General features: G+C 42.1%; 1 protein-coding gene and 1 long non-coding RNA gene across 6 annotated transcripts in view; one reads left to right on the top strand and one right to left on the bottom strand.

Moving 5' to 3' along the window:
* LOC133843810 (uncharacterized protein DDB_G0284459) overlaps positions 1–18,706 on the top strand; it is a 49,684-nt gene extending 30,978 nt beyond the window's left edge. Inside the window, exons 4-9 of one of the 5 annotated variants that reach the window (XM_062277528.1) lie at positions 3,488–3,556; positions 13,278–13,330; positions 14,745–14,814; positions 16,940–17,506; positions 17,569–18,348; positions 18,409–18,706. In XM_062277528.1, the coding sequence (XP_062133512.1) occupies positions 3,488–3,556; positions 13,278–13,330; positions 14,745–14,814; positions 16,940–17,506; positions 17,569–18,348; positions 18,409–18,657 (1,788 nt within the window). In that variant the 3' untranslated portion in view covers positions 18,658–18,706. Of the gene's footprint in view, positions 1–3,487; positions 3,557–10,085; positions 10,281–13,277; positions 13,331–14,744; positions 14,815–16,939; positions 17,507–17,568; positions 18,349–18,408 lie in introns of those variants that run through there. The other 4 variants (XM_062277532.1, XM_062277529.1, XM_062277530.1 and 1 more) reach the window with 4 other exon arrangements.
* Positions 10,131–10,776, bottom strand: LOC133843836 (uncharacterized). The gene is made up of 2 exons (XR_009894544.1): positions 10,652–10,776; positions 10,131–10,572 (listed from the first exon to the last, which is right to left on the bottom strand). It is a non-coding gene; the product is annotated as an uncharacterized LOC133843836 (long non-coding RNA).
* Positions 18,707–18,862: the final 156 nt, after the last annotated feature.

The following is an 18,862-nucleotide window of genomic DNA, read 5'->3' as shown; positions in this document are numbered from 1 at the left end:
AGTGAAGTCTGACTCTTAAATAATTACTAATCAAGAAAGAGCGTTACTAAGGGTTGGAGGGTTGGAGATGATCTTAAAGTTAAACTTAAGAGAAACCTTTTCTTACTCTGAAAAATTCATTAAAAAAAAACTGATTTGTAAGAATCTCTTCAAATCTCTTTTAGAGTGACAACATAAAATTTGCTAATATGTATATTTTATTTTACAGTCAACATAAGCAGTATTTTTAAGTCGAATATACTCAGTAAAATAGCTGCGAAATTCGTTTTCTCATATTCTGACATCTTTAAGTGAAATATGTTCTATTCATTTCTAAGCATAGGCTTATTATTTGAGTATTTTACTGACGACATAAAAGTATGTTTGCAGTATTTTTAAGTCGAAGTTACTCAGTAAAATAAACACAAAGTTCTTTCATTAATATTTTAGTTGTACTAGAACCTATTCAAGTCGAGCATACTCTATTAAAGCCTGAACATAGTAGAATCTAAAATAAATATGTTGCTATTGGAGTATTTTATTATCAACGTAAGCAGTATATTTGCAGTATTTGCAAGTCGAATACACTTAAATAAATTTCCAAACATTTTTGCTCCTTTTTGTTCAGTTTGTTAAATGTGCACTTTTGCGATTCCTATCGAAAGAAACTCTGCTATGTATAAATAAATGTCTCGTTCGGGTGTTTTATAGTCGAGATTACGCAGCCGGTGGAGCAGCAAATAGGTTAGGCCAGCATTAGTATTTATCGCCAGTCGCATTTGTAACAAAACGATCTCATTGTTTATGTAGCTCTGATGTATGGCGAGTGCATGTTTTGTGATGCATGTGATGTATGTATGTAATCTCTGTGAATCCATAAAAAACAACAGCGACAACAACAAAAAAGCAAACTGCACTTTACCCACTCGGCGTCTGCGTAATTTCCTGCCACAAATCATGGGCATTCACAGACATACTTACTATATAGTATGAGTACTCGGTTATATATTCGCAGCCAGGTTCAGGCTCGTGTTTATTGTGGGCGCACTCCTTCATGGTGAATGGAGTCGACGTCTCGATGCACGTACCATAATCGCATTTTATTGTGCCACAATTTAATAGAACACCAAATGTGGCAACGCTAAAACAAATTTGTCTATTGCAAAATATTTACAATTTACAATTTCAATATTGTTATTGCATTTGGTTTTTTTTCTTCAAGTAATAATAATGATTTTTACAACTTCCCCAACTAATTTTTAGTGTTTTAGAAAAATGTTTTACGAGCCTCATTCGTCGTCGCTGTCTCTCACAGTTCTCAGCTCGCTGTTGTTGCTTTTGGCATTTGTTTTTACGATGCCACTTAAATAAGTATTTTTTTGGTTTTGTTTTTGGCCTTTTTTTTTGTTGTGTGTTGTGTTGTGTTGTGGCCGCAACTTTGTCAAGCGCCTGGGCAACGCCTCAGACTCTGGGGCTAATAAGCCGTCGAACGTCTCTCCAGGCTGGCGACAACTGCCCGTAAAATAGCTGCAACTCCAATTATGAAACTGTCATTCCCACTTCCTGCTTACCGCACAACGCCCACGCCAAACACAATGCACACACCATATGGGGGGATCCATTGTGGAGTCAATCCATACTCGTAGCACACTATAGATACTCGCATCGCATCAGGTATGCAAGCACAGAGAGAAATTACCATCTTAAATCTGGAAGAGAAAATTAACTCTTGTTGTTGTACTCTAAATAGAAAGTAATAAATACGAATGGAATTCTTAATTTAGCGTACATTTTATATTAATCTTTTACATCCATCTGAAATCAAAATAAAAACTAGGTTGTTTTATTACATCATTATTTAAATTTGCAAGAAACGAACTCGAATAGAATTCTGGACTTAATGACAAGTTTTTATAACCTATTCAAATCTCTCAATAACAGGATTAACAATACGATATCAAATTGCACTTTCATGTACGTTTAACTGCAAGTTAAGAATTTAATTATTAAGTATTAATTATCTTACATCAAAGTGAAATATCTGAATTTTCATTTTATTCAAGTTTGCGATTAAAGAACTCAAAAAGAATTCTTGAATTTAGAATTAGTTTGCATAATTTTTCTAAATTTGTTTTAATACAAAACAAAGCATTTAAATCAATTGAACTTTGCTTTACTTTAAATTGCAAATTGTATAAAATTCTTAAACAACGAAAAAGGTTGTACTAATATATCTCAAATCAAAACGAACTCAGAGATGTAATTTAATTTAAATGCAGTGTACTTTAAATAAAAATCATTGAATCATGAACTTGAAATCAAGATGAAAATCGAATTAGATCTTCAAAATCTGTAACAGTATTCAAAAGAAAGTAATAAACAAAAATAAATTCAAATTAAAGCATTTAGTTATACAAACATATAGTGTATAAAGAATACGAATTTAAATGTTTTCCTAAGAACATTCTATAAAAAGTCAACACTAATTTGGATGAATATAATCTACATTTTTCATCTACTATATATCTACGATCATTTGTTTTCTCGCTGTGCACAACTCTACAAGAGATCGCTCTTTACTTGGGGGCTGTTGCATGGCACAATACGGCAAGTGATTTGGCTGTGGCGTGTTCGTGCCACAGTTTGTTGCATGCTGCCACACTTGGTGAATTATTGGACGTGCACACCTGCAATCTAGTTGAAGTTGCAGTCGTCGTCATCGCCATTGCCAGCCCAGACCTTTACCCAAATCGCGTGCGGATTAAGTAAATTTTATTTGTAATGCCGCCGCCGCTGCCGTCGCCGCTGTTGCTTGCCCCATTGTGTGGCACAAACAAGCAGTCCGACTACGATTTAGCTTAAAGCGATTCGAGTGAAACCGAATGACAAGCTCGTAAATTTATTTAAAATAAAAATCTCTTGAAATTTTGCTTCTATTGACCTGCCACAAAGTGGGGCAAATAATAATAATGCTGACTGCAGATTGAAGTCTGGATACAAGACATTATTTCAAATACTACGCGAGACTTTTTCAAAATTATTCCTTTACATTTGTAATGCCAAATCGCAGTTTAGCAATCTGGTTTCTTTTATTCTTTTTTTAGTTTTTGTTGTTGGGTTCCATCTGATAAAACAAACAAAATTCCCAGTAAATTATTGAATTGCTTATATAAAAAGAATTATATATTTGTACTTATACTCACGTATGTAAACTACTCTCGCCTTTGGTTGTTGTTAACATTTGCTTATCTTGCACAAACACACACACAAACACACAACCACAACCACACAACTCAGACTCATAATAAATATCACGCATACGCCGCTTGGGTTCATTCGATACACTCACTCACACACACATGATACCCACACACACCCACACACTCAAACATGCCGCACCGCTAGACTATATAGTATTCATAGCTAATTGGGAAACTGTCCGATATAGAGCATTGGCATTCTCGTTCTTCAGTTTGCGTTTCTTTCTTTCTTTTTTGCTGTTTTGCAGGATGTGTTGGAAAAGCGCATGATTGAAGTTGAAGGCGCGCTGCTGCGTTTGCAGGAGCAGTTTCACAAAGTGAGTATTCCAGCAGCTACAACTCCATCCGGATATTACAACGAGCTACAAGCATCTCTCGCTCTCTCTATTTCGCTTAACCAAATGTCCAAAATACCCGAAACGATTTTAATTTCCTGTATGTGGTCACGGGTGGTGACGACTCTGCTGTATTATGTTCAAACTTGGTTCACATGCCAATGGAAATGGTCAGTTTCCCCCTCCTTTTGTGAGCAGGCTTAGGCTGTAGAGGCGTTGCCTGAGACTCGGTCGTCGGGTCATTAATCGTACTGTTGGCATTTTGCTTACAGTCGTTTGCGCTCTGTGGTTTATGTGGTCAACTACACAGAACCTCTGACCAGTCTGGGGATCAGCTCTTTGCATACAGAAGGTCAGTAATTAAAAGTTACACGCTTTAATTACACGAATCCAAAATGAAATTATCAAAATACGACAACGACAACGACGACTCTTGGTTTTCAAGGGTTTCAGTTTGCTTGATGTCCCTTTTCGAAGGGTTTTCGGATTGTCAACGACTTGCTTAACACCTTGAGAGACGACGACGCATCATCTCGGCAAAAATCTCAATCTAAACTGCCCATCTTGGAAGGCATCAGGCAGGCAGGAAGAAAAGTTTGCAGTTAACCCAAGTTTTATGGCCGGAGACACGGCGCAATGCTCGCATACGCATTTCCGGCTTTAGGTAATTGAATTTGATAACAGACCGAAAATACTGAGCTAGTGCGCGTTGGCCCAATTTTCCCCTTCCCCCCTCCCCCCAAACGCCCTTACGCCCACCCAGCAAATATAAATGGGCAACGAGTTAAACGCACAGAGTTTATGGTGTGAAAAGGCGCAGCGTGCGTCGGGCCCCCAAAGAAAATGGGCTTTGCTTCTTTCTAGCCAATGATTTCCGCAACGAAATTGCTGACGCCCGGCCACAGGAAGCGACGGAGACAAAAACATGGCCCAGAAATAAGAGTAGAGCCTCCCAGAAATACATTTTTGGCGAGTGCTTTTTTTTCCTCGTCGTCGTTGTTGTTGTTCTTGTTGTTGTGCCAAGCCTGATTTTCTATTCTATTTCTTGGCCTGGCAAAAGCGCAAATTTACGAGCCTGGCAATGGCAATAGCCCACCCGCCAGTTGGCTTCCTTCCTCTCCAGCTTCCAACTGCCAGCTTCAGCCTCGTTATCACTACACCACGCCTTCGCCTTCGTGTTCTCTCGACTCGGGCTCATGCATGGGAATCCGATTACTTTGGCCGTATGCGCATTTTTCCTGCCACTTTTGCTACTTTATTTTTTTTTTGCTGCTTTGCTGTGCTGCTTTTGGTTCTTTTACTTCGACATTTGGTGGTCGTCGTATGAGATACATGAGCTACCGTTTCCTCGACGTCTGCTGCTCGACAATATTTCTGCACTTTATCTGTCTGTAAATAACGATTAACTATGTTGCTGCTGCTGCCAGCCCAACTCTCGTTGCTTGTGTTGCCACTGTCCTTTGGTTTCACTTAGACAAACTTGGCATTGGCGTCTGCCACCTCCCACTACTGCTGCTGCTCTTGTACTTGCTGTGTGTGGCACGCCCGCTGGGTGTGTGCTTTATTGTTATTGGCATATCAGTGGCTCGTCGAGTTTATGCACAGCGTGGATCAGAGAGGAGGGAAACAGAGAAACAGAGACAGGAGAGAAAGCGAGACCGACACCAGGAGGCAATGACAAGTCAGCCCAAAAGTGTGAATGTTGCAAAATGTTGTGGCAAGGGCAATGAGCAAAAAAAAAAAAAGGGAGAGCGGAGGGAAAACCAAGACAGCTTGCCGGCCATGTGGCATGCAATAAATGGCACGATTCAATGAATATCCATCTTATGATTCGCCATGCTCTTATCATCATCCTCATCTCCACATTCACATTCGCATTCACATCATCATCATCATCTGTTTCTAATTTGGGCAACTTGCTGAGTAGTAGAGAACACATCAACTAGACCCAAGAAGGAAGCCAAAAGAAGGAGAAGGAGAGCAAAGCAAGTGCTCGGATTACGGCTCGATTCGTAGTCGAAACGTAATTGATTCGCATCTGATTACGGGTCGTACAATAGTCGTAACCAAGTTGCAAGTTCCTCCGTCTCTACTTCATACTCCATTGTCTAATGCATTTTATCAATTGTCTGGCTGAACAGTCTCCAGGCGGAGACCGCAATGTCAATGTTTTTCCAATACAAAAGATGATTTATTGATTTGCAGCAGCATCGTATTCGAGACAGCAGAGGCGCAAAATGGAATGCTGCATTATGCTGCTGTGTTTTCTCCTGCCCCTTTTATGAATGCGCCACAATTTGTGGAAGTGGTTTGTGGGGAAGCGAAAAAAGCAAGGAAAGTTTTTCTTCAAGAACAAAATTTGAATAGACATTTAGATATGCAACAGTATTCAATTTGGAAAAATGCAAGTTTGAATTTGATTTAAAAACTGTCTTCCTCAGAAGTTGTCTCCTTAGAATATTTATTCATAAAAAAGTAATATTTTGTAATTTTATAGTAATACTTGTGATCTTATTTGTCTCTTTTATTAATAGAAATATGTTCTCGACATCAAGTTGCCTTTTCAAACTTTTAAGATTCTCGTGTTCGCGATACACTTTTGAGATTAAAATTCATAGTCAAAATCTTAGTGCGAAATCTTGAAATAGGGAATATAACAAAGGTTAATTCATTTTTATTGCTTTTCATTCAATTTTGAAAAATAATCAAGTAGGGAATATTGTATATAAAGGTTGCATTAGGTTTTTATAATCCAGCATTAATTTTGCTGATGATTGTTATTATAAAAAAATCAACCGTAAGCAAAAAATAAGTTCTTTTGTATATTCAATATTGCTGGCATACAATTATTTGTATTGATTGCAAATTTGTAAGATTTGTTAGCGAAATCGCAGCAGCTTCAAGTGATTTGTACATTGTGATCTCGGGGCTTTGTTTCTCTCAGAGACAGCGTCGTTTCGCTTACCATAGACACAACTTGAAGTTTGCAACTCCATTCTTCTTGGAGGTCTGAATGCCACTTGATGTGGCAAGCTCTTAACCCTACTCAAATTGCTGACAGCTGTTGTTGTATTTGGCTATTTTGTTACAACAGCTGAGACGGGACTTGAGCCCGGCAAGTTCTCCTTCTGGGTGTCGAGGGGACACCAGCTCAAAGCTGGAGCTGAAGATGAAGCTAGAAATGCTGCTGAAGCTGAAGCTGAAGTGGTTCATGTGACATTTAATCCCTTTTGCAGGGAGAATCACAATGGGCATGAGAATTGTGGGCACTCGCTTGCTATCTCGTTCTCGCTCTCGCTCTCTTGTTGATATGGAAATCAAATATTTAGCCATGAAATTAGAAATGCTTGGACAACACAAAGCTCAGAGAGACACCGAATGAGAGAGACAGAGAGAGAGAGAGAGAGAGAGTAAGAGCGAAACAGTCGGACGAGTGTCAAAAAACAACTGGGATTTGTTTTTGTCGCTGTGTTTGTGTTTGTATTTGTTTGTTTGTATTTTTGCTTTTGGTTTTTGTGTGTGCTTTTCATCAGTGATAAATCAACAAGCCGAGCAGCCGGAAAATGCAAACTGCGCAAATTCCCTCTCTCTCTCCGCCATCGCTTCTGTGGACGGGTTGCCCATTTGCTAATGAAGTCCAAAAAGGCTAAAAACGAAAAAAAGAGGAAGAAGTTAAAGGCGTTCGAAGTGCGTTCATAAATGTGGCGAGCCAATTTATTAGGCACAAAACTGGCAGACAGCTCAGCTCAGCTCCGCTCTGCCTGACGTTGCATTTGAGTGAGGACTCAAACTCATGCGACAGCACGCGTCCGCGTCGTGCTAGAGATGATCGCGTGACACGAACCACACGCAAGCAGCTTCGGCTCAGCGTCAAAGCGCAACAATAGCCAAGTTTCGACACCAGCACGTGCTCAATTTTTAATTTAAATTGCGAGTCGTCGTCGCGAGTTCCGCCCCTTATTCCTCCCCCTCTCTCCCTCCTATGCAAATCCCAACTCCATTGAAAATCTGCGCCCTAATAAGCTCAGCTGCATGCAGACTGAAAAGAAAGGAAAGGCAGGGCAGGGCAACAAAAAAAAATGTAGCGGAGACCGAGAAATTGAAAAGAATATCAAACTGTCACTGTCAAGGCGACGTGCCCCATTGGGCGCTGGGCAACTGCACTTGGCACTTGGCGGCAGCTCTCCGGCGTTGTCTCTGTGCCTTCGCTGTGGCGCTTTCGCTGACGAAGACGACGACGACGACGTCGAGTGGCACTTGGTCGCTTACGAGAGCTTTAGCTTTGACTGTGTCGTCTCGTAGCTAGCGGCCAGTGTGGAAGTCGCAACATGAGCACTTTTTATTATCAACATCTTACCCCAACGACCTCTCATCCTCCACGTCATTATCATTATTGCCTGTAGCTGAAGATGAATGTACATACATGTATAAGTATGTATAGCACACACAGCGTCCATCGTCCAACGTTGAATTGCTAATAATTTTTGTCACAAACGTTTGATGGTTCACTCACTCGGAAATGAAGGCGCCGTCAGCGACCACATCCACATCCAGTATCTTCCACTCTGTTGCTGTCTCTATCTCAGTGCTCAGTGTGTGCTCAAGGGCAGACGCCCCATGGAGTGCGCCACTTGATTGAATACTTGCAAGAGCAAGCCGGCATCGTCGGCATCGTTGTGTCCCTTGCCCAATTAAACATTTTTTCACTCCCTCGCGGAGAACGGCGAACGAAGTCTTACAAAATGCACTTAAAAGGCAATTAGTTAAAGGCTAAATGTATCGTATAATTCAATTTCAACTAAACTGTTCCATTAGCTATTTCAACTAAGTTGACAGAGCGACACTGCTGCAACTCAAAAAGAGAATTAAATTAAGCTGCAAGAAATTAATGAATATAATTCTTTTTTCATAAAGATTCCTAGAACTATGTTATAGAACGCTAAGTTCCTAGGAATTAAGGAGAGGCAGAGGAAATTTAACAATTTGGATGTATTTAATACAGAGATTTCTTTGAATAATGTAGAAAACTTACTTTAAGTTTACTTAGGGGTCGTCAGAAAAAAGTATGTAAGATTTTCTATATTACAAATATTTTAAATTGTTTCTGAAACATTCTTAAAAATGAAATGTGAGAAATGTCGCTTTTCAAGCTTGTTTAGGGTAGGTCGCCTTTAAAGTTTGATTGTTGCACATTCATTTAAAGTCTTTGAAGCATTTGGGCAAAAAGCAACCCCATGTCCGCATTATAAATGTGTTCTTACTCGTACCTCTTCCATCTGACCCTCAAGACCCTTTCGGTTTTTTAACTGCTGTTCCGATGATTCATACGCCCACTCAAACCATCCGAATTATGAATGCGAAAACTACCACCACTATATATGCATTTAAAGTCTCTTATATATAAATATATATAGTCTGTCGACTATATACTCTTCTATACTCGCATAGGACTTGTGTGTTTGCACAGTCCTAAATATAAAAAACCCCTTAGCAAAAAAGTGCAATGCAATTAATTTTGCGCTTATGTGATGGAAATTTCGCGAAATTCAAGTGGGGGGATGGACAACCGTGCACGGTTTGAAGTGACGTTTAATGTGTGCAGAGAACTTTTGAAGCAGTCAGAGGACAGTCAGCAATAGATCACCCCTAGGAGCAGCGAGTGCCAGGACAACGACGTCAACCCTGTGGCACATCTGCAAAATGTTTGCTTTTTTGTTTACCAAACACACAACACACAAAAGCATTCGGTCAGGGGCTGTGTCTCTTCCTGTCTCTCATTCCATCCTTCTGTCCATCTCTTGGTTGCTTCTACAATTCCGTTTTGATGTTTCGCCCGTCGCGGTTCATTAAATTAAAAACAGCCAATTCGTTGCCAAAGTAATACATCAAAAAGCGTATCGCTTGTGGAATGGAATGGTAATGTGGAACAAGACTCAGCTGATGCTGATCCGGTTGCCAGCCTGTCAACGGGTGCAGAGAGTGGGAGAGGAACCATCGTGAATTTGCCGGGCAGCTGCTTGACATTTGCTCGCTCTCTCTTTCGCTTGCTGCCTGCGGCGAATTCGTAAGCTGTTGCTCTCCGCTTACAGCGAGGGTTGTTTTCTCGTTCGCCCGTTTTCAGTGTTCCGCCGGCTGTGCTGCCCCAAACAGTTTCTATCGGTCGCGTTGTCGCCGTCTGTGCTACGCGTGTGTGTGTGTGTGTTATTTTTTCCCATTTTTCTTCTACATTATTTTTTGGGCTATGGAAATTATAACTTTACCTCTAATTTAAGTTACGCTTTTGGGGGTTTTTTAGGCCCGCCGTACGCCAAAACATTATGACGCTTGGGGACAGACCTCGAGGCTAGCCAGTCAGGCAGCTCCGGGCTGCGGCACGCCGGGTTGTTTGTTTGTCTCCTCATCGCCCCGTCTCAGTCTACGGTTCGTCGTGGTCGCCTTTGTGTCGCGTTGTTTGTATCGGCTTGGCTTGGCTCACACTCACACACACACACATTAAGTAATGTAGAGACACGCATACTTGTGCAACAAATGTACATAGAAATCTTTTTGCTACCGGTTGCTGTTGTGGCCTTTTGACCGCTTGTTATTTTTACGGTTCGGTTTTGTGGTTTACAAGCCAACGAGAACTTTGCACAAATTACACACCAACACACAGAGAAACCAGCAAGATAAACAACAATAAAAAACAGTCATTGATATTGAAATGGTAAGATTTCGATATAAATTGGATAAGTTTTCATGCCCCCAAACGCGATTTACGACAATATCCCCGACGGCAAAGTACGAGTACTTTGTGACTACGACAGTTAAAAGGCTGCCCAAGGCTATTCACATCTTGTTACCCTATCTGCAGGCTATTGTTATCGCATTGAAGGTGTATCTCGTTCCATAGAAGAGCATGAATAGTTCCTTTAGCAGAAAACTTTGACCCCAAAGCTGTCATAGAATGTTTTTTAAAAGCTACAGCTCCCCAAAGTCAGTTATTCTTTATCTTCATGCTGACTTAGAGCGATAAATATAATTACGGAATGGAAAATAACATCGGGTGGCTTTGACCTCAAGCTGTCTCAAGCTCACCTTAAAGTCAGTTATTCTCGAAGCTTGTAAGTCGTAAAAATAATTGCTTGATGTTCTCATCCAGAAATAACTCGCTTATGTAGTATACTATTTTATAACTTATTTATAAGTGAGTCCAAAATGACAGTCAAAGGTTCTCCCCATTTATGGCCAACTATGAATATTTTGTATTTGCCACCCGCTGTTCAATCCGCATGTTAATTAATAATAAGCATGTTCATATTTTCAATGGAATCTCCCCATATACTCTACATCTAGTACTTCTACTTCAGCCAGGTCAGATCGTCAATCAGCCAAGAAGGCGTTGAGCACTCGTTCCCCCGTTTAATAAACTTCCCCCAAAATATTGCAGGTTTCGTTTGGGACGGGGTTGGCTTCTTATCCGGAGGATTACAGTTGGTTTGCGGGTGCAAATTGTGCTACGATCTGAACACCCTTCGATGTTATTTTTTATGCGCTCCCCTGTGATGGTGTTATGCAACGTGTTGCCGGGATTTGTTTTGTTAATTTCTTGCTGCACCCTTAAATCATATTTGGCAAGTGGCCTGGCAACCCTGGCACACACTGGACAACCAACAACTGCCAACGACAGGGGCGTCGTATGTCATGTGCTAATTGAAACTTATGGAAATTTGTGGGGTCCAGTTTTGGGTTTCTTTAAGCCAGAGTCCAACATTCTCAGCAGCTCTTGGCCTGTATTAATTAAGGCCAAAACGCACTCGTTCGATTTTATAACACAATCAATGGGACCAGCTCCTCCAGTCTAGGCTCGTTTTATGGCCAAAAATTCACAATTAATATTTATGCGGCTCACTGTGTTGCATGTGAATGAGAATGCGGCCCAAGACGGCATTCAGTAGCCAAACAGTCAACAGCTGTCGACAGCCGCACCAGTTGCCCAAAATAGCATTTGCCAAGGGGAAAGAGGAAAGAGAGAGAAAAGAGAAATGGGGGGACTGGGGGACTGTTGAGATGGCTTTAATTTTATTAACACGTTCATCATTCTATGGCACAGTTGGTGGGGCACAAGTGGCGCCTCTCCCCAGCCTACCCCACGAGATGTGGACGGCAATCAGTCTGCCAGCAGCGAGAGACTCGGTTAGTCATTTGCCGCCTGATTTCTGATGACGATGACGATGACGATGACAACGGCTGTTGCCATACTTTTTGGCGGCGGCATTTTAATATTGTAGCATGTAGCTGGCGGCGGGCGAATTAATAAAAATTATTGCATATATTTGTTATACTGAATGTGCTATGGGGTAGAGGAGGGGAGGGTAAAGCAGACGGCACTTTTCAGTCATCCCCAAACTCCCAAAAAAAACACACAACAACGAAAACAACTTGCGCCTCCACTTGAGTTCTTCTCAGTCCACAGTCTGTTGCAGGCATTTTGATAGCGCGTGCCACAAGCTTTTATTATCGTTTTATCTGCCTACAACACATTCGGGGGAAGCTGAGATGAGATTTGAGAGTGTGCTGTGTATGAACTAGAGAAGCAGTTTTGTTTACGAAATTCATTAGAGACCAACTTGAGACTTGGTTTTATGCAATGTCTGCAGTTGAAAGCGTTTTACAAATATTTCAATATTGGCACTCAAAGCACTTGGCCTCTTAATAATAGAAACGGAAGGAGGGGAGCAATAAGGTTCTGCATTTTTATTTAATTCTATGAATTATATTAAAGACAATAGAAGTAATTTACAGGCAACTCAATTGTCTGCTCATCTGTCTAGCTGTTTATCTGCTTATTACTTGATTTAGTCGTGATTGCCAGCATTATGTAAGAAGACAAACAGTTTGTAATCTCACTTCGCATCGCACTTCAATCAGCTGCCCAGTTTCATTTACACTTGATGCTGTTGTCATTCATTATATTTGCACTAAACTAAACGATTTATTACAAGCTGTGGATGTATCTCCAGCTAGCTGTATTTGTATCTTTAAGTGTGTCTCAGTCTCGTTGTCTCGAGTTGTCGTCACGTCACACAGATGAAATCGCCGTGATGTAACTTTTTATCGATTACATTTCACGCCAAAAAGAGCAGTCAGGATTCAACTGCGGGGAGGAGTGGGGAATGGAGAATGGGGAATGGGGAATGGGGAGTTGATGCTGCTATTCCGTGTCGGTTGTTGACTCTGGTGATTTATTGTGTTGCATGCAACAGACAGCGCCGTCTCTGTCAGCTGCCGTTGCTCTGACTCTGGCTCTGGCTCTGGCTGTTGCTGCCACCAGAGTTCCGCATTCTCTCGCCTCAACTTTAATTCCACATTCGAGCTTCGTCTGTGTATATCTAGACTGTGTCTCATTGGTCTGCACACCTCGACCTCGCCGCTCTAATCAATTTCATTTAAGTCTCCACCACCCGCTCTCACTTTAGTCACTATTCCATCAGCTGTCCGTTGATGGTTGCTGGTTGCTAGTTGCTGGTTGCTGGTTGTAAGTGCATCTGATTGCCGCACTCTGATAGCGAGAGTCGCTGGCAATTAAATTGTCGTTCTTAATTCATTGTAAAAAACGTATTAATTTATTGTGTTTAATTTCTTTCGCATTTCATTTAATCTGTTGTTATTATGTTCCATTTTTCCCCCTCACTTGGACGCTTTTTCAATGCACTTTTTTCAGAGCCAATGCGGGTCACCGACTTTCGAGAAGGAGCTGCGCGAACAAATTGAGAAGTAAGTGACAACAAATCAAATGTATTTTTTAAAAGCTACACAAGAGTGTGTGAGTGTGAGTGTGTGAGTGTGTAATGTGAGCATGTAATACACCATTTATTTTCATTTATTCAGAACACAAAACGTGGCTAATTTGTTACACAATAGTTACAGATTATCAGGGTATTATATTAAAGGAAATCATTGTATAATATTAGTTATCTTATCTCAAAGACTTAGATTAGCTAAATCAACAGCTAGATTAGCATTAAAGTTAAGCAATTAATTCGACTAAAGAAATAAATTTAGCTGCAGCTGGCATAAATATAATAAAAGTAGAAAAGACAATGCCAAAATGAAGCAACTGCATAAAGATACGCAGTATCTGTGAGATACACAATCTCCATGCATAAGTATATTTTACTTATGCTTATTTATGATTACAAAACACAAGTATTTATAGCCACACACACACACACATACACATACACACACACAACAAAAGCAGAATTATGCAAATGATATGGTGGCAAGCTTTAAATATTTACGAGCTCTGGAATCGCCTTATGTTTTATGCATTCCATTAGAAAAACTGAACTGCAATGTAGAGAAAATTGTGCTCGGCATTAAATTTTGGCACAGCATGAAAATGAATTGTTTTCTTTCTTGTTGGGCTGTATTCTTCTTTCTATTCTATATTTTGTTGTTCCGTGGTTGTATCCCACATAATTATGCAATTGTAAAACAGTTTTTCGCGCTGCTTTTGGGCACAAAATACGTACGTAAATATTTCATAGCAACTCGTGACTGAGAACGCCTTTAACTTCCTCAGTCAACGCCAGCCCATTACGCATCCCAACAAGAGAGCGAAAGAGACAGAGAGAAAGAGAGAGAGAGCACTGAAGAAACGGCAAGTTAACGGCACTGAATGCAATTTTCCAAATTACTGAGCAGCGCCAGAAGAATTGCCTACAACCAGAGCGAATGGTCTGGAAAGCAGCAACAGCAGCAACTGAAATCAAAGCCAACAGCAGGAAGCATTTATTTCGCAGTCAGGGCCAGGCATTATCCATTAGAAACATGCTCCGCGGAAAGCCATCCATCAGTGCCGCACCAAACTGAACTGAAACTGACCGCAGCCCAGCGAAAAATGCGAGTTCACCTCTCTCTCTCTCTCTGTCTCTCTCTCTCGCTATATGCCAAAATGTAATTACGGGGCAATTCAAATTCGCGCATAGTTTTTTGTTGGCCCGAAAACTTTGTTAGCCACACGCACTTTTCACTACACAACACACACACACACTCACTCACACACACACACAACAAAATAATTGCATCGTTTTTGCAACTTGTTTTCATTTCAACATTTATTTTATTATTATTTTCTGTGTGTGTTTCTTCTCTCCATGTGCTGCTCGTCCTCGTCCGCTTTCAGCATGAATCGCATTATGAAATCCAAAGAACGCAAACAACTGCAGACATGTCGGGATCACAAGGCACTCCAGGTATGTATCTCTATCTCTCTCTCTCTTTCACTCTCTCTTTCTGTCTCTACATGCAGCGGATGTTGCTGCTCCTTTTTTAATGTCTGAGGTGGTGGTGGTGGATGCGGTGGCTTTGGCGGTGGCGCTGTGATGCTGTTCAATTTGCTATTCCTCTTGCTAATGTGCTGTGCTTGGGGGGGTCACGCTGACAGCAAGACTGCGAGGGCAGCATCACAAGTTGCCATCAAGTGAAGCATATAATCTGAAGTATATAGAAAAAATTTGAGAAAACCCTTCAAAGATTCTTGAACGAAACTAAATTGCACCTGCCTTTATTTCAACAAAAGTTATATGAATAACGGAAAACCTGGCATTAAATTGAGGAGTTTTTAAACGGAAGCCAGTTTTGTGGCTCTCCTTATTAATCTCTTTTGTATTTCAATTAATTTTTATAAATAAATTATACTTCATATAATTTATTTTATATTTACATTTCATTTAAAATCTATCTTGTCGATTATGAACACCTTTCTTGTAGAAATATTAGGGAAGAATATTCGTTCGACATTTTTAAACAATTTTGCCTAAAGCTGCTTCATATGTGATATAGAGTAAGTTATAATTACTTCTACTTTAATTCGTTCTTTTTACAAAGAAAAGATGAATATGAACAGTTTAAAAATTGACAAAGTATCTTGCAAGTTATTAAACGAGTTATTATGTCTGCTACTTCTACTTATGTTTTCCTATTTGAAGACATTTTCTTAGTCCTATTCAATGACTCCTTCAATCAAGAAAATCAGGAGCTTTATATAGCGAAAAGATGGAATTATTTTAAAGAAATCGCTTAAGAATTGGTAAAATAATACGCAAGGTATTCGTCGAGTTATTATTATTACTACTTCTACTTAGTTTTTCCTATTTTAGTAGTCATCTTTAATGACTCCATCTATCAAGTTAAACAAAAGGCTTATATAGCAAAAAGATGAAACTATTTTATAGAAATCGCCTAAGAACTGAAAGAGTAATTTGCAAAGTATTACTCTAGCTATTATTCTACTTAGCTTCTTCCAAGTCAAACGGTTATTTCCACATTCTATAAGGCAGCAACTCTATAAACCGCCCTCGCAGTGCACAGCATGTGAAAAAACAATTTGCACTGTTGCGCCGCGTTGCGGCAAAGAGTTTTCAGTTGGAGTTTTCCGCGCGCTTAGTCTGCGACTTGGAAATGAAAAGTTGGAAGTTGGAGTCGCAGTTGCTGTCGATGACGACAGTAGCAGCCAAAGATGGAGATGGAGATGGAGATGGCGATGGAAATGGAGCTGGAGGTGGAGCTGAAGTCGAAAGCGAAGACGAAGACGTTGAGAAGTCTCAGCGAAGTCATAAATAAACGCATAAATTCATTTTTAAGAACAATGTTTCCCCTCGCTCGCATATTCGGCGCATACAAATTGTCGCTTATCTGGGCCGTTGTTGTTGTTCTCGAGACGCGACTTTAAATTGTTCTTTGCTTCTTTCTTGTTTTAGTTTCTTTGCTGCTTTTTTGTTGTGTTAGTGTTGCTCTTTTTTTTGTTTGGTTTTGTTTTGGGTAAGTCCTGAAATTGATTGAGCGTTCGCATTAGACGCGCTTCGCTGAGCAGCGAGAGTGTTTTGGGAAGGGGGAAGGGGGAAAGGGGGGCATCTTTTCATTACCCACCGCAGAAGGAATACGGGTTTTAAGCAACAACAAAGATTTCCCAATTGAATGGCGTGTGTGTGTGTTGAAGCCAAAGCTAACTGAATTTTCGTAAAGCGGGTCTAATGAAACCAATCCCAAGGTTTAACATGTCTCGATAGTTGCATTGACCTTCGGGCCAAGTTAACAAGTTGGCTGTCAGCTGTGTGTTTGCTCGATCAATTCATGGGTTTTTCAACTACTCGATGGATTGCTGCTGAACATTTGGCTGGGGGTTGGGGGTTGGGGGACTGCATGTAACAACTGTTCACTTAGCACTTTGCTTCAATTGCAAGTGCCACAAATTGTGTGTGTGTGATAAATGACTCTGGGTGGGGGCGCGACCCTCGTCAATGCAGCTGTCCACCTCAAGGTTTTCCCCCCAAACAAAAGTGTCTAATAACCCCTTCCCTTCCCTTCTCTCTTTTACAGACTCGCTTTGCGCGCCAAGAGAGTTTACTGCACTCGATGCAGCAGGAGAATCGAGCGCTGTTGACGCGCATCCGACAATACGAACACTGTCTGGACGATGTGATGCGCAAGGTGGTGGACGCCATTGTGGCCGAGGATAATCTGCGCGAGGAAGTCAGCATGCTGAAGAGTCGAGTGCGTGATCTGGAGGCGCAGAATGCGGCGCTATCGGCGAGTCCGGTCAAGGGGAGGGACGAGGGCTACTGCACGATGAGCAGCGGACAGCCGCAGCCATCGAATGGGCATCTGGAGGATTTGCCCGAGGAGCCGGAACAGTGGCTGCTGCCAGCGGAGCCGTGCTCGACTGAAATGGAAGACTGGAGCATGTCGCAGGAGGAGCTGGCTGTGATAACCTTCGACGATGAGCGCGATCATCAGCAGCATCAACAGCAGCAACAGTTGCAACTGCAGCTGCAGCGAAGGAAGCGAGAGCACGACTGGCTCTGGCCCTCGAGTGACTTTATCAATTCGACAACCGTTGAGACTGACTCGCTGACCGATGGCATCGCGCAGCTGCTGCAGCAGAAGGTAAGGAAAACTCTTCCTAAAATCTATTTCCTCCCATTTACTTATTCCAATGCGTTGCACAGATTGTCTACTCGGAGGATGAGGAGGTGGCCTGCACTGACTTTACCAACGACTTTTACAAGCTGGTCAACATACGCTCCAACTCGTCGCGCAGCTTGTTCTCCTACCTCGAGGGCGAGACCGATGACGAGGACGATGAGGACGAAGATGACGAGCAGGACTCGAGCATGTCGGAGAGCCAGGCCAAGGCGCGTGACAGTCCCACGCCCAGCGAGGCGGGACGGGCGCAACTGACGAGCTGCTCCTCCAGCGAAACCGATGAGCATTCAGTCACACATCCGCCACCATCACTGCAACAGCCACAGCCGGAGCATGAAGAGGTGGAGGAGGAGGAGGAGCACGACTATGCAGTGATTGAGGAGTGCCGACGACGTGTGAGCGACATTGAGATCGAGGATGTGCCGCTAATCAATGCTGTGGTCACCGCACCGCTGCTCAACGAACAGCAGTGCATAGCACAGATCATCAAGACGGAACTGCGTCGTCCGCCCCACGTGCTGGTCAAGTCCAAGTCGGTGCTGGAGGATCAGGAGCCCAGCTGCATACTGCGCCACAATCAGCGACGCGAACTCGAGTCGAGCGTGGTCCGCAGCGATAGCATCAGTTGTTCGCTGATGGCCAAAATGGCCAAGGAGCCACCGCCAGCTCCCGCCGTGGTCACCAAGCTGAAGGAACGTCTGTTGCAGCGGCATGCGCCGCCAGCGAATTCGTGGCGACGCAGCAACGGTTGGAAGCGTGTGACGTCGCCCGTGCAAGCGGCTGCGCTTGTTTCACCAAAGAAGGTAAGAAGGGAGATGACAAATTTGTTTGTTGCACAATTCACACAAAATTCCATTTTGCAGGAAACAAAGACAACGGCAACGGCAACGGCAACGGAGCTGCCAAAGAGCTGCCACAAAGCGCCGCCAACAAGAATTCCAACATGCATTCACACATCCTCCTCATCATCGACATCGACGTCAACATCATCAACGTCATCGTCGCCATCGTCACCGTCGCCGCAGACACCGCAAAAACTGACAACGCAGCAGCCGCAACGTAAATCCAAAATTCCACCGCCGGTTCCTGTGCGTCGTTCCTACGCCAGTTAAAGAGACGCCCCCATGCGATGAACCCTTCTTCCCCCCCAAAACATAAAAACCAAAAACAATCTCAAAAAGAATAAAACGACAAAAGATACGAGAAACCCTATAAGTATAAGTTAAGCGTAAGCGGAGTGGAGTAGAGTTACTATTCCCAAATCGAGAGTACGCGCATAGTTCTGGGGAATACACTCCACAACATACACATATATAT

Source organism: Drosophila sulfurigaster, chromosome 3, assembly GCF_023558435.1.
Source record: "Drosophila sulfurigaster albostrigata strain 15112-1811.04 chromosome 3, ASM2355843v2, whole genome shotgun sequence".
Taxonomy (NCBI): domain Eukaryota; kingdom Metazoa; phylum Arthropoda; class Insecta; order Diptera; family Drosophilidae; genus Drosophila; species Drosophila sulfurigaster.
The sequence above is the reverse complement of the archived record's forward strand: the minus strand, read 5'-3'. Positions and strand labels throughout refer to the sequence as shown.